This window comes from Theobroma cacao, chromosome 5, assembly GCF_053813885.1.
Source record: "Theobroma cacao isolate CCN51 chromosome 5, ASM5381388v1, whole genome shotgun sequence".
Lineage (NCBI taxonomy): Eukaryota > Viridiplantae > Streptophyta > Magnoliopsida > Malvales > Malvaceae > Theobroma > Theobroma cacao.
Genome location: NC_142643.1, coordinates 2750931 through 2765467, shown reverse-complemented (window position 1 = coordinate 2765467; position 14537 = coordinate 2750931). Strand labels below are relative to the sequence as shown.

General features: G+C 37.8%; 3 protein-coding genes across 15 annotated transcripts; 2 read left to right on the top strand and 1 right to left on the bottom strand.

Moving 5' to 3' along the window:
- Positions 1 to 290: 290 nt before the first annotated feature.
- On the top strand, positions 291 to 8385 carry LOC18597926 (RING/U-box superfamily protein). 9 transcript variants are annotated; one of them, XM_018121356.2, is made up of 10 exons: positions 291 to 482; positions 1573 to 1679; positions 2039 to 2157; positions 2451 to 2729; positions 5487 to 5639; positions 5889 to 6647; positions 6722 to 7134; positions 7536 to 7634; positions 7717 to 7854; positions 8054 to 8385. In XM_018121356.2, the coding sequence occupies exons 5-10, from the start codon at positions 5540 to 5542 to the stop codon at positions 8201 to 8203; spliced, it is 1659 nt and encodes a 552-aa protein (XP_017976845.1). In that variant the 5' UTR covers positions 291 to 482; positions 1573 to 1679; positions 2039 to 2157; positions 2451 to 2729; positions 5487 to 5539; the 3' UTR covers positions 8204 to 8385. The 9 variants fall into 9 exon arrangements, with proteins under 9 accessions (XP_017976845.1, XP_017976848.1, XP_017976846.1 ...); XM_018121359.2 differs by lacking the exons at positions 1573 to 1679; positions 2039 to 2157; positions 2451 to 2729 and adding exons at positions 4424 to 4505; positions 4597 to 4888; XM_018121357.2 differs by lacking the exon at positions 2451 to 2729.
- A 718-nt stretch (positions 8386 to 9103) lies between these two features.
- On the top strand, positions 9104 to 10610 carry LOC18597927 (polyubiquitin-like). The gene has a single exon (XM_088806822.1). The coding sequence runs from the start codon at positions 9304 to 9306 to the stop codon at positions 10447 to 10449; it is 1146 nt and encodes a 381-aa protein (XP_088662948.1). The 5' UTR covers positions 9104 to 9303; the 3' UTR covers positions 10450 to 10610.
- Positions 10611 to 10731: 121 nt separating this feature from the next.
- Positions 10732 to 14374, bottom strand: LOC18597925 (MLO-like protein 6). 5 transcript variants are annotated; one of them, XM_088806818.1, is made up of 15 exons: positions 14138 to 14374; positions 13981 to 14038; positions 13629 to 13885; positions 13416 to 13532; positions 13267 to 13327; positions 13050 to 13138; positions 12841 to 12978; positions 12658 to 12752; positions 12347 to 12396; positions 12142 to 12182; positions 11882 to 12055; positions 11714 to 11749; positions 11527 to 11594; positions 11365 to 11425; positions 10732 to 11260 (listed from the first exon to the last, which is right to left on the bottom strand). In XM_088806818.1, the coding sequence occupies exons 1-15, from the start codon at positions 14258 to 14260 to the stop codon at positions 10880 to 10882; spliced, it is 1749 nt and encodes a 582-aa protein (XP_088662944.1). In that variant the 5' UTR covers positions 14261 to 14374; the 3' UTR covers positions 10732 to 10879. The 5 variants fall into 5 exon arrangements, with proteins under 5 accessions (XP_088662944.1, XP_088662945.1, XP_088662946.1 ...); XM_088806819.1 differs by having other exon boundaries at positions 12142 to 12191; positions 12841 to 12915; XM_088806820.1 differs by having other exon boundaries at positions 12841 to 12915.
- Positions 14375 to 14537: the final 163 nt, after the last annotated feature.

Here is a 14537-nt window from a genome sequence, read left to right as displayed (position 1 = left end):
AATTTTTTAAAAATATTAAATCTAATAAATTTATATATTTATGATAAATTTTAGATTCAATATTATTTTTTAAAAAACACAAAAACCAAAATAAAGAAATAACAAAAAAAAAAAAGAAAAATAAAGAACTACATGTTAAGCGAACAAAGATTATTATTATTATTTATTAATTTTCTTTATTACTACTACTAATATACTTTTTTCTTCTTTATTTTTTAGCAAAGCTTTTTACAGCTTGGGAAAATAAAACAGCCAAAATTCTTGTTCTCTTTTTCATTTTGTCCTTGAAAGTTTTTGGTGGTAAATTTTCTCCTTCTCTTATTTCTGCACAGAGGCAGACAAACGCACCCAACCGCTTTATTTCGTTGTCTTTCTTCCTTCTCCCAAACACAACTTTAACCATTTCTCTTCTTCCTTTTTTTATGTTAACTCATTCTAATAGATTTCTCTCAGATTTTCATCCAAACAAAAAAAATTTCAAGGTACGTTTTCCTCTTTTTTTTTTCCCTTTATTTTTGTTCTTTTATTTTGCTTGATAATTTTGTTAGCTAATTTTTTGAACCGACTTTAATCATGAAAATTTTGTTTATATGAGGTCCGATTGTTGTTTATTTGATTGGTTTTGCTATTTTTGTGTTTGATCTTGATTGTACAGTATAATCTGTAATGTTTTCATCTTGTTTTCTTGTTAATCATGCTTAGATTCTCTGTTAAAATTCTGTACTTTTAGAGATATTCAGAAAAAAAAAATTTTGCCGTCAAAAATTGGTTTTCCGATTGTGATCATGGCCGTGATCATCATCAGCTCGAGTTATTTCGTTGTTGATCATCCGATGATGGGACTTGACTTAACGATGATCAATAATTTTAATTTTGACGTGGTTGTTGTAGCTTAAAGAAAGAGAATTTTTTAGTGTTATTGTATTTAAACTCTGTTTATAGAAAGTAATTCAATGTTCCGTTTTCATAGAGTCAACTGAATTTTTTCTGCCTTTTGTTCAGAGAATCGTGAGGAAAAGGTTTTTAAAACTGATTCAAGACTTCGTATTTTTTTATTTTTTTCTGTGGGTGTGTTTGACATGTGAAATTGTTACCCAGTATATCATTTGGTATTTTTCTTCCCATGTCCTGCATCGGGTTCATTGCAAAAAAATGAAGGGAACAGAATTGAGCTCTATCACATATTATATCCTATATCGTGCCTAACTAATTTGCTTTTCGGGTTTTGATCCCAGTGTTGCGCTCAAATCTCACCTGTTCCCTTGCATGGATTTCTGTGATAAGCTTAACATTTCTTTTTTTGGTCCAGCACATTGATGTTGTCAGTGTTGGTTTGAAGGAAATGGAAAATGATTATCATAAAATGCTACCTCCCTAGGGCTGCTGTAACATGAGAAATTGGCTTTCATTCTTTGGTTGTGGTTCAGATGCCAGCTCATAGTTGAATTACATGTTGTAGATTCTAGCATGTCCAATAACTGCTGTTGGACAAGATCCTATAGTAGATAGGATTGGACCTAGTTTTCTCTTGATTGCCTTAGCATCAACTAGGTTAGATGTTTTTCTATGCAGGTTAGGCACTTGGTGTTTTGTTCTTGCCCTGCATCCTGAGTTTGCCCTTGAGCATAACCACTAATTAGTATGCAAGTTTTGGAACAATAGCATATCCACATCTGAAGGTATGAAGTTTTGTTATTCTGTTCTCTTTAAGCAATTTGTTTAAGTAGTTGTTAGAACCTGTGCATTGATACTTCTTATAGCTGTCAGCTTTTGGATGAACTGTGTCAATATCTGTCCTCCTATTGTTTTTTTCCCCTTCACTTTCCATCACCCTCTTCCTCATCATGTCTTGCAGTACCTTCATCTTCAGTTATATTTCATATCTTAATTCCCCAGGCATTTATCATGTGCTGCAAATAGTTTTTGAAGTTTGTTAAGCATTCATTTGGATGAACCATACATAGGATACTGGAGTTGGTAAATAGCTTAGTTGTGGCCTTTCCTGTTTCTATTTTCTGAATTGCAAATGGTGTTGCAGGAAAGCTTTGGTCGATTGGGCAAAAGAAGAAAAGATTCCTGTGTCTTCTTATTAGAATCACGTGCACTCATTTCGGAGTGTTATAAGTCAGCTTTCATACATGAAGAGCAAATTAAATGGTACTAGAGCTACTACTCCAATTTGTGGAATTCTTAGACCTTGTTCCATCAGAATTCACTTTGACATCAGGGTTGTTCCTCTCCATAGAGTGGAGATTGCATTGAAAATGATTTAAAGAAAAAAATAAAAAAGACTAAAGATTATAGTTGTGCCATGCTGTTAAATTCCTCATATTTGACATTCTATGTTAGCATGCTAGATGCCTGGTGTAGAGTGTTACAGGAGGTTTAGGGAGTGACATTGAGATTAAGGAATTGAGAATAGTATCTTTTTTGTATCTTCTTGTGTGCAGTTCTAAGAAGATGTAATGACCTAAGAACCCCCAAGAGCCCTGGGGCATCTCCATGGCCTTTACAGTTTCTGATAGTCATCCAATTTACGGTTTCTGCTGAAAGTTTGATTTATGGTGTAGGGCATGGTGATGGCTTTGCTGAACATTGATCTTAGTATCGTCTGCTGGACAACCATTGAAACATGCCACTTCTGGAGACTTGTTGGGTGGTGCTAATTGATTTCATATCAGATATGGCCTCTTATGGTGGAAAATTGGATGCCTGGATGATGACTATAGGCAAGTAGTTGGGATTGTGTTTTCTTGCTTATTGATGGATGTAGTCACACCTAAGTGGTTTGAAAAAATTTAGGTGTTGAAATTTTGCTTGTGGGGACTAGGTGCCTGTGAGGAGGGGAAAATTATGCTAACATTGTTGGAGTTCCAGTGACTATATAAAGGCCTGATGGCTTCAGGTTCACATATTTTATTGAGGTGGAGGGTCAACTTATACTTGGATGTAGTGACTTAGGTAAGCCAACACTTATGCTTGTTACTGTCAAGATGCAAGGCAGTGAACTTTCTTGACAGGAGAGCTGAATGCTTATTGAATTTTGGTTAAACCATTTGTGCGGCTACTTTGGTCTTTCTGCTTCTAAATATTGAAGGGAAATCACTGGAGTTTGGTTTTGTGAGATTTTTGTGATTGATTGTTATGCTTTCTTCTTATTGTTACGCGCCTCGTTTTGAGGAGTGTTTTATTCACATGTTCTTGAAGCTTCTGTGTTTCTGGGGTAATGTCTTCCCCTTGATTTGTACTACTAAAGCTTCATGGTGAACCATTCCACGATTGTGAACCATGCCCATAAATTGATGGCAGATTTCTTGTAAGTAACTAAACTTATGGCAAAGAGGCTGGCAACTTTAAGTAATGTACATAATATATATATATATATATATATATATATATATATTTTGTTAGTACTCACGTAATCCTCTGACCTTGGAAGTTTTCAGAAATGCATTGTGAGGCACAATAATGTACCTAAGAGATACATTTATGTAAGGACTTCATCTCTACTTCAAATGTTTCATGATAAAAAGGTACTGTAGGAATCAATCTAGACCTTTCGTGTTAAAGCCAGATATGCTTTCGGTGGACAGGATTGTACATTAGTGATGGTGACTGTCACCTTTGTAATTTTATCATAGACTTTCCTGTTTTCTTATTATTTCCTTATTTTTCTTTTTTTGTGATTTTATATAAATTATTGGATTTTGGATGACATTTTCAATTTCTTTTGGTAAAGGGTACACTTTCAATGATTGTATTTGAGGGTAAAAATAACGGTAATCACAGCAGACTACATGTGATTGGCCACTATTACAGATGATTGAAATTCATGCTCCACTTCATGTATGTAAACATATGGTCTAATTACTAACTTTCCTCTTGTTTAAGAAACAATTTATACATCCACATGGAATAGACTGCAGCTCCTTATGATAATGACTTATTTCGAAATTGTAGCTTCTCCTATTTCTCTTCTTCAATTTCTTTGAGGATGCTTGATCTGCTAAAAACATGGATGCTTTTGCTACATATATTCATATTCCATGTTTATCAACTTTTTTACTTAAAGTTTACAGCATACTTTAAATTTGAAATCTTCATTTCTTTGGAGGCTATCTCAATGCTTTTGTATTCTTCTAATTATCTTCATCATAGATAGGTTTCACTTCCCACCTTGCAGAGTGGAAGTTCAATATCATGGAGGTTCCTTCTTACTAATTAATTTCCTTTCTTATACTGAACCAAAAGGAGGAAAGAAGGAAGTTACCTATTATCTTGGTTTGATTACTAATTACATGACAGGAGTGAAAGGCCTTATACTTCTGCTGTTAATTTGGCTTTACAAACTTTATAACCATGCTTGGTTAAGTGATGGCCATTATCGTCCCTTACATCTGCCATGAATTATAAACAATTCCAGGTGATGTCCTGATGAGTAATACTGCTTCTAGTGCTTCCTCTACGAGTCTGAACCTGAAGTTCTATCGCGGTGGGGTACTGGGGTTAGTACTGGCATCCAATTTAAAGTCTGTATTTAATTACTAATCTAGTATTCTCTATCTTGCCTTCACTTGTTCTTTGTTTCTTGCCCAGAATATGAAGGATGCTCTCTCCAACTTTGTGGAGAGGGGCAATATGTAAGCAGATAAATGCATGTGGCTGGACTATGGCTATCATGCCAGTGTATAAGAAGACCATAGTGTGCAACTGGGTAGTTAGGGTTGTTGACTTCCTGTATCTGCGAAAGCCTACTGCAAAAAGCACCCTAAGCATTGAACACTTTTGCTGCAGCATCGTTTTCTCCAATTTCTAAGAATTAACTCACCTGTGATTTAGCTGTTTATGCACAATTCTGATTTAGCCAAAGCATAAAATTTTGTAGTTGGTAAATTTCTAACTGATGTCCTTTTCATGTAACAATTTGCGCATGTGCGCTTATGTGTATTGGGTGACCTTATGTGGGCTGGAATGTCTGTGTGATGTATATAGCAAGCTTACTTCTATTGTTATTTGATTTCCAAAAGCTTGATGTTTATTAGGAAATATGTGTATGATGGTTCTCGTTTCCATAGTGCATGTCACATCATATCTTTTATATTTTTGATAGCATGGCAAAATTGTCTTCTCTTGTAGAAGGATTAAGCAGTTTGCTTTAGGAGCACAAAATGGGTGGCTTAATATTCAATCTATCTCTGCTCAGTGACAACTAATTTGTGATACAACTAAAAGATGTAATACATGGAGCTGCATTTAGCTGCAGATACATGAGATCTTAGACATAATTGTATTTGTGTTAGAATTGTGGATTTCTTTTAGAACTTTTGTGGAAGTTCTTACTAAGAAATGAAATGTGGTAAAATCAGTGTATGTTGCTTGTAAAAATGAAAGGGGAATGCTGTATGCATCCTTCTTTCATTTTTCCTGTTGTTAGACATTAAATATTTATAATAACTCCTCTATTCTCTTCTTATTTTTTTTTTCAGGTTGACTCTTCATTTGGAATATAACTTATCTTTAGGTTTTTGGTGACTTGGTTATGGGGCATAGACATTTATTTGGCACATCCCAAATGTTTGAGGGTGAACATGAGCAGAGCTGGAATCATATGCATACAGAGCAACCTTATGTAAATCTAGGTATTGTTATTTTAATGCCTTCAATTTTGCATTATAATTTAAGCAGATAAGGTTGATGTTGATGACAAATAGATAATGTTTACAGTATGAAAAAAATGTTTTAAGGCAGTTAAACCTATTATATTCTCTTACCTAGAAAGTTGGACCTGGGTTTTGGGTTATGCCTGCTTTTTGCATTATATAGGATCCTCTGTTTGTGTACTAGCTATAATTCTGATGCCTATTAATTCTTCTTGTTTTGTTCCACAGTGAGGGCAAGCACTACAGAACATGGTTCCTTCTTCTGTCCTGTAGAAAATATGACTGTTGAAGGGGTGCATTTTTCGTCTCATTGGAATCCTGTGCCTAGATCAAGTGGTTATGCTACCTCAAGCCACAATGTTGAAGCACCACACTATCAACCTGACACTTCAGGCCCATCTCATGATGTTTTTCTGCATCCATCACCACCTGTAGCATTTAGTGCAGCCCCTGAAAACTACATGCATCATGCATCTTCTTCCAATCATGATAGGCAGACTTTCCATGGAATTGAGGGTGGTTTTGTTGATCTCACAATGGGTGGCGTAAGAGGACCTCACAAACGAAAAAGCCCTGGAGTCCCTTCAGTCTGTGAGAGGGGTGGTTCAAGCAGATATGTTGGTGCTGGAAGTTCATCTGATCTTCCTCTATCTTCTGACTTTTGGCAAGAAAAACCAAATATAGAAACTCAACACATGCATTGGGATCATGTTGCCATGCCTTCAAGCTATAGAGGCAATGGCCTCTCAATTAGGGGTGAGGGTTCTATGAGGAATGTGAGAAGCCGTCCAGCACTTGATCTCGAATCCAACCTAGTTAGGACCCATTTATCAAGCAATCCTTCTCACACTGCCTACTCTACAAGCCACCCAGTTGACCATTCTAGCTCAGTGGATCTCTCAGGTCAGAGCTCTAATGCCTTGTCAAGGGAGTGGGAGTGGGGCCATTTGAGAATATCTCCTAGTCATGGAAGGAATCAAGCTTCAGGTTAGTTGCACATTTCTCTGTGTCATGTTTTGAATCTCCCCATCATTTCTGAGTCTGTTGCTGTTGAATTGCAGATTCAAGTGTTTTTAATCATGAGACAAACCAGTTTCTGGGTGGTAGCAGTGCTACAACTGCTTCTGCTGAGGTTGGAGGTCTTCAGCATGATTTCATTTCGGGTAGAAATCCTGTTCTTCCTCAGAGTTTTAATGGCAACTCAGCACAATCTGTAAGGGGTGTTCGCACAAACTATTCTCAGAGATCTAGCCCTACTTTCAGGGCTTCTTCCAGCAGTGTGCGCTTAGGACATGTGGCACCTTCAGAAGAGGGGATGCAGGTTTCTGCTGAAACTTATTCCTCCAGACATCCTCGGCCATTATCAGCTATAGCATGGCGTAATAATGAGCGGAATGGGAGGTCAAGGATATCTAATGACAGATATAGATCTCTAGCTGATGATGCAGCTTTCCATGACCGATTTTCATCTGAGGTATTTACTGCTTATGAAGGAATTATGTTCTTGCTTAGCAATTGAGGTGGACTTGCATGTCCTCTAGTAATAATTTGAAAACTCATTCGACACAGCTTTCAGCATGTTGCATTTCTTCTGAGAGTGCTGCATTGTTTCACTTTGGTGCTCTTTATCACTTAATAAGTACTCTTCTTTGTTGAATGATTGTGGCATTTTCTGTTTGATGACCAGGCTGTGAGTATTTTTGTTTATTATTTTTGATGATTCTGAAGTATTGAAATGCTTCAGATCAAGTGTTTTGCCAATGAGATACAGGAAAAATCCTATTCAGTAGCATTTACTATATATTAGCTTGCCAACTAACTTCACTGATTTAACGAGTCATTAGCTGAATGTTATAGTTTGTTTTCACTCTGCAGGGTTTTATGATTGTGGACCGCTCAGCCTTTTATGGGTCTAGAAACATGCTTGATCAGCATAGAGATATGAGGTTAGACATAGACAACATGACTTACGAGGTATGTATTTCCGTTATCTACTACAGTGTGTTATATTCTTAGTGTTTTGTTTGAAATGACCTTGGATGATTTGGTTGGGCAGGAGCTACTTGCACTAGGGGAAAGGATCGGGAATGTTAGCACAGGCTTGTCTGAAGACTTGATATCTAAGTGTTTGACCGAATCAATTTATTGCTCTTCAGGTCAATTTCAGGATGAGAGCTCTTGTGTGATTTGCCTGGTAAGAATTTATTTCTGTTTGAAACGTAAAAATTGTGGATTATATGGTATGTCTCAAGTACCGGCTGCTACTTAGCGACCAAAATCTAAGCTATCTCATTTCTATGATCCCATTTGTCCGGTCATCTACATATTTTGATTTCAAAACAGAAAGCTCTAGTTGAATTTGAGAAATTCTCAAGAATATTTGTAATTGACAGGAAGAGTACAAGGACATGGATGAAGTTGGGGCATTAAATACATGTGGGCATGATTACCATGTTCCCTGTATCAAGAAGTGGTTGTCAATGAAGAATACATGTCCAATCTGCAAAGCTTCAGCTCTGGCAGATGATGCCAAGGAGAAATAATGGCTTTTATCCTGGTTTATCATTTATCATTCTTGTACATATAATTAGAGTGTTGCTCAAACGAATCTCACAGACATCGTTTAGAGAAAATTTGTAACAAAAGGAAATGTTGGCATCCATCTCAATTTCGTGGAGCCTTAAAAGTTAAATTAATTTCAATCCATTTGTTGTTTTTACCCCAATTTTCTTGCGAGTTGTGCAAGGATTGTGAGTCTTTGTGAAATTCAGCAGGCAACCCAAAACGGAAGAACAAGGATGCAATGCACTTTTCCTTCCCTTTGAATCCACGGCTTGAGAAATGTCTCCCCTTTGCTTACATTCATGGTCTCCCTCTAGCTTTGGGTTTTTGGCAAGGGAGTTATACCTTGCAGCTTCACCCAAAACTGGAATCAACCCTTGTACTAGTACACGGCAAACACCCATCTATAATTCTTGAATTGCTGTGGCAATTTGGTACAAGTACCTCACAAGTTCAATTTAATCTCAATGCTCTCACGTGAAACCAATAATATCGTGACATGTGAATTTTTCTCATGCATTTTAAAAATTAAAAAAAATCTAAAAGAAGTATAAATTATCTAGTCATAATAATTTTAAGCGTGAGATTAAATTCACATAATTATCTAATCATCGTAATTAACGATTTTTAATCACAATATTATTTATTGTCTTCAATTTTACATATATTTAGAATTTAAGGTTTAAATCAATCAAAATTAGAATAAATATATTAAAATGGAACATTTCACTTGTGATTAAAAACCGTGCGGCAACTTCGTGGAAAATGGGAATAAAGAGTGAGCAGAAAGTTCCGGAATAAAATATTCGGAGTTGCGTGAGTCAGCCGTGAGGTGATGATTGGCTAATTAAACAACCAACCACTAACAAGTGGCTAAGGTTGCGCCGACTCATCTGACCCTAACTTTCTCGCTTTCTCCGGACCATCCTTTGGAAGTAAGAAAACCTATACGAGTCGGTCACCTCCTCTCCTTCTCCTATATAAATTCCCCTCTCCACCCGTGTTATCTCGCATCCAAACAGAGCAAATCAAAATCTTTCTCAAATCATCTCCTCAGATTATTCTCATAGCCTTTTAGAAGATGCAGATCTTCGTGAAAACCCTGACCGGCAAGACCATAACTCTCGAGGTCGAGAGTTCCGACACCATCGACAACGTTAAGGCCAAGATCCAAGACAAGGAAGGGATCCCACCCGACCAGCAAAGGCTCATCTTCGCTGGCAAACAGCTCGAAGACGGCCGTACCTTGGCGGATTACAACATCCAGAAGGAGTCGACTCTCCACCTGGTCCTCCGTCTTCGTGGCGGTATGCAGATCTTCGTCAAAACCTTGACCGGTAAAACCATCACCCTCGAAGTGGAGAGTTCCGACACGATCGACAACGTCAAGGCCAAGATCCAAGACAAGGAAGGGATCCCACCCGACCAGCAAAGGCTCATCTTCGCAGGGAAACAGCTCGAAGACGGTCGTACCTTGGCGGATTATAACATCCAGAAGGAGTCAACTCTCCACCTGGTTCTCCGTCTTCGTGGCGGTATGCAAATCTTTGTCAAAACTTTGACCGGCAAAACCATCACCCTCGAAGTCGAGAGTTCCGACACGATCGACAACGTCAAGGCCAAAATCCAGGACAAAGAAGGCATCCCTCCCGACCAACAGCGGCTCATCTTCGCCGGGAAACAGCTGGAGGACGGCCGTACTTTGGCTGATTATAATATCCAAAAGGAGTCGACTCTCCACCTTGTCCTCAGGCTCCGTGGAGGCATGCAAATCTTTGTCAAAACCTTGACAGGAAAGACTATAACCCTGGAGGTCGAGAGCTCGGACACGATTGATAACGTTAAGGCCAAGATCCAAGATAAGGAAGGGATCCCACCAGACCAACAACGATTGATCTTCGCTGGGAAGCAGCTTGAGGACGGGAGGACCTTGGCTGATTACAACATACAAAAGGAATCAACCCTTCATCTTGTTTTGAGGCTTCGTGGAGGAATGCAGATTTTTGTCAAGACCTTGACTGGAAAAACAATCACCTTGGAGGTGGAAAGTTCGGATACAATCGATAATGTCAAGGCAAAGATTCAGGATAAGGAAGGAATCCCCCCAGATCAGCAAAGGCTTATCTTTGCCGGGAAGCAATTGGAGGATGGGAGGACTTTAGCTGATTATAACATTCAGAAAGAGTCTACCCTCCACCTTGTCCTTCGTCTCCGTGGTGGGCAGTGATTGTTCTAAAGGAAAGGTTTTGTCGTTGTTTTAAATTTAAGATATTGTCATAATAAGGAAGTGCCTTTTTTTCTTTTTCTTTAATGTTTGATATCTGGGTCTTATCGCATTTGTAAGATGTTAATCTAAGTATGGAATAAAAGTTTGCTGATCTTTTCTTATCTGCTTCTGTCTTGCCTGTTTTTCTGAAACAAATGTCCATGGAATTCCCATTAGAACTCTTTGGATCATAAAGATAACTAATGATTGAATAATGTTTATTATAAACAAAATGAAAGTTGCTTGAAAATTGGGTTGGCTCTTCTCTGCTATTCACTTTCAATTATAGTTTAAATTTCATACATTGTGACGATTGCTGTATTGGAAACTATTGGTAGAAAAAGCCTATGTTTTGAGTTTTTTCCGGATAACAACTCTAAACAAGCAGTTTTCACTTTCTTGCTCTTTGATCAAATGAGAAATCATAAGGTTCAATCTCGATTTCATGTTGGGAAGGATTATCTACTTTATTAGTAGCTTTGTGTTTCTGTTCTGCGACTTGACCCCTATCAGGCCCTTCTATTTCCCAGCCTTCATTACCAAAATTAGACCCCCTTGGTGATGTTTGGGAACTGTCTGCTTCACCTCTATGGTTGTGAAGGAGGTGAAGAGGGGTCACACCCCTTGATGGAGTGTCTGATCTGCTTGAAAATGGGGTCATCGTGCCTGAATGCCGATTATGTTTAATGTGTTTCTTAGCTTCCTGGTGCCAGTTCCGCAGAGCATTTGCTATTCTCTCATTGAAGATGGTAGGCTTCATGGTTGAACCCATCTGTTTGAATGCAATGCAAAGACTTTGAACATTGTTGGACATAGACAAATACTTGTGTTCAAGCAATGTAGAGTTCTCTATATGACATTTTCAATTATTTTCACCTGTGTCACCAATGCATATAGAGGAAGAGTCACATAGCTGCATAGTATTTGTATGAGCATCCTGTTCAAACAAAGGCATAGCTAGGATTGTTATTAAGGAAGATTGGAAGAAGAATTTGGGCAGAGACGCAAAGGTATTCAAATGGTTAATGATGAACTTACCCCATTGATGTCCTGATGATTATATCGCCCCGCTTCTCATGGAAGCAAGATTTTAAGCTGAACTCATACTTCAAAAGGGAAACAAGAAATAAAAGAAGAGGAAACGAGGAGGTAGGGTGTATGGTGAGTATATATACTGTACAGGAGTTACAAGAAGAAGACAATAAGACTATGCTTAATAGCTCACCAATGTCCATACTAGGAAGGCTAGTTGAAAGGCATTCTGTTAAAAATCAGAAAAGAGGGGTAATTATTAGTATCAGATATTGTCATTGATTTGAGACCACATTGTACATATTTGAACTTGCGACAGGAAACACCTGAAAGAGTACAAAGTGAATGAGGTAGAGCAAACCTGAAAGAGTACAAAGTGAATGACGTAGAGCAAGAGGTGAGGACGGTTGAACCAAAAGTGGTCATTCCCTGGCTGCACCACTGGAGTCCCCTGCACTACCTCTCCTCTTGCTTGAATCCTCAGCCCCATATTAGTTATCACAACTTGAAGCTTTGTACCCACCAGCAGGATGATCTGTTAAGAGCCATGTCCATTATTTAACAATTATCACAAAAGGGGATTGACAATTCAGTACATAAAGTTGCTGCTGAGATGCTTACAATCAGAGGAAGGAAAGGCAACCACAAATAAGAGTACGTGCCTGTCCCATCTCCAGAGAAGTCAGAAGGTTAATTACTTCCTGATAGCTATATATTATAGACTTATAGCAGTAACTTTGCTATCTTTGTTGATTCATGAATTTGGCATGAAGAAAGATTGCTATAAAAGAAAAGGAGATAATTTAGGTGAGGATTGTTGGCTTACCATGGGTGTTGAACAGTAGGAATAACACTGCAAAGAACCAGATGATTGGGCTGCCATCACAAGAAGCAATGTTATTACTTTTCACTTTTACCAATAGGACTAACATCGAAGTTTTAATCAAACAAAATTAGATTCAAAGGTGAAATAAATTATCACAGCTAAACTTGAGGATTCAAACAATCAGGATTTAGAATCAAATTCTGATATGATTGGCTAGCCTAGTTTCTAGCCATTCAACCATATTGTCTTGAAAAGAATTACTATGGCTTCTTTCAAACAAATGAATTAAATAAATGGCTTAAAAGCTTTACTTGATTCCAACGACAACTTTGAAATCTTCTTCAAGCGATCTCTTAATGTACTTCTGGAAATCAAATTTCGTCTCACTCTGGGGTGCCAAATGAGCCTAAGAAAATCAAATGTGTCAAAGTTAACATAATTGTAAGAGAAAAAAACCCAACAAGAACAAGATGCTAATTATCTGAAAGCCTTACAATAATGAACCCATAGCGTAGGGTTAAGTAATCAACTTTGGGAACTGATCTAAAGAACTGCCTGAAGAAACAGACCTGCAATTTTGTGAATTGCCAGTTTGCCATCAATGCTCTCATTTTTCTTATATTCGGTTGAAACTGTCATGTTAAAGGGTGCTCAGATTGAAGCATGAAAGGAAATAGAGAATCAATGGAGGAGTTCAACTTACTACCCACAGTAGGACTGGTGCGCGGCTCCAAAAGCTTAAGTGCCTTCGACCAAAAGTTGTATCCCTTGTAAATCTAAATCTCTCAGGGTCTGCAGGATGGACCCAAATTTTTGCTTTGATCATAATGAATAATATGAAAAAGACAGTGCTCAAGTTGATAACTATTTTCAGGGCCTTACGTTTTCATTAGTATTATCCTTAAAGACGATAAACATACCATGTGAGAACTGATAGTCTACTGTCCTAGTTTCCATTTCCCATGTCTTCCATTTTCTCATCTGCAATCCCACCATCATTTCAATCAAACAGAGAGAAGGGAGCAGCCTTGGCAGAGAGATATAAAGACAGACAGAGAGAGAATAAAACCTTAGCTCTGCCTAATGCCAGGGTGATGACACAATAAAGCACATGGGAAATTGCTAACAAAAATATGAATATATGGAGTTGGTCAATGCCATCTGTGGAGACAAATGGAACTTGACCCTGCAACATCAAGAATTAATCTCCTAGCTTAGTTTTTCAACAATTTGAACCAAAAAAAAAAAAAAAAGGAAAAAGCTAAAACCGAATTCAACATGCCTTGGCTGCACATTTGTCATATCCTGCTGCTGCTAAAACTCTTCGACCACCACCACCAGAATCTTGAAACGTTAGGAGCCTTCTCAGATGTTTTTCATCCGAATCTGAAGATTTATCTTCATTCTTGTCTGATTCACTCTCCTGGTTCTTGCTACAAGGATGCCATGTAGCCCCTAAAGCCTTTGATATGCAAATATCAGATACGACTCCTTGTCCCACTGTTAGGAGCAATGACATGAACCCGAATAGCATAAGCTCTGAAAGGAAGAGAAAGCCAAGTTTTCTGAAAACCAAGACAACAAATTTATTTAACCTTAATTTAATAAAACTATGCATATATGGAATGACAAACCTGATTTAATCTTTTCAAGTGCTTCACAAAGAGCTCGCTTATGTCTCTTTTTTAACCACTGCAGAACGTAGAAAACTGAAAAAATTACTGTCGAAGTACCCAAAAAAAACCAGCATGAATGTTATTAGAGATCAAGGTTATGAGTAGCTTGAATTACCATTCCAATTAAGTGGATGACATGTTCTATGATAATTGATATCAAAATCAGCACAAAACAGACAGCTGCGACTGCCCAAGTTGGCGTTTGCTCTAAAGACCGACTCCCTTCTTTTGCTGCCATATTAAGAAACTGACAGAAATTTCAAGTAGAAAAAGTTCAAGGCCAAGCTTTTTGCTCACAGAGAATTAACTTTTTTTAAGATTTAAGACCTCAACCGGGCATTCATGAGCTTGTTGTAGTATATCTAAGAGCACTTAATTATTTATAGAAAGGAGGAGACCTAGTAAGCTCAAATAAGACTTGTTAACGTGGGGTGACGTTGAAAGAAGCAAATGGCACTACGGTAGACCTTGACTTGGAAATGTTAGGGATCAGCAGAAGTTCTACCATGCTGGCT

Bases quoted from the DNA above. Each gene is read 5' to 3' on its own strand.
- LOC18597927 (XM_088806822.1), top strand. From the start codon at position 9,304: ATGCAGATCTTCGTGAAAACCCTGACCGGCAAGACCATAACTCTCGAG.
- LOC18597925 (XM_088806818.1), bottom strand. From the start codon at position 14,260: ATGGCAGCAAAAGAAGGGAGTCGGTCTTTAGAGCAAACGCCAACTTGG. The intron at 13,139-13,266 runs GTATGTTTATCG...TCCATCCTGCAG, and splicing joins AGACTATCAGTTCTCACATG to ACCCTGAGAGATTTAGATTT. The intron at 12,397-12,657 runs GTAAAGCTTTTA...TTGTGATGGCAG, and splicing joins AAAGTTGTCGTTGGAATCAA to CCCAATCATCTGGTTCTTTG.
- LOC18597926 (XM_018121360.2), top strand. From the start codon at position 5,540: ATGGGGCATAGACATTTATTTGGCACATCCCAAATGTTTGAGGGTGAA. The intron at 6,648-6,721 runs GTTAGTTGCACA...GTTGAATTGCAG, and splicing joins TGGAAGGAATCAAGCTTCAG to ATTCAAGTGTTTTTAATCAT. The intron at 7,135-7,535 runs GTATTTACTGCT...TTCACTCTGCAG, and splicing joins ATGACCGATTTTCATCTGAG to GGTTTTATGATTGTGGACCG.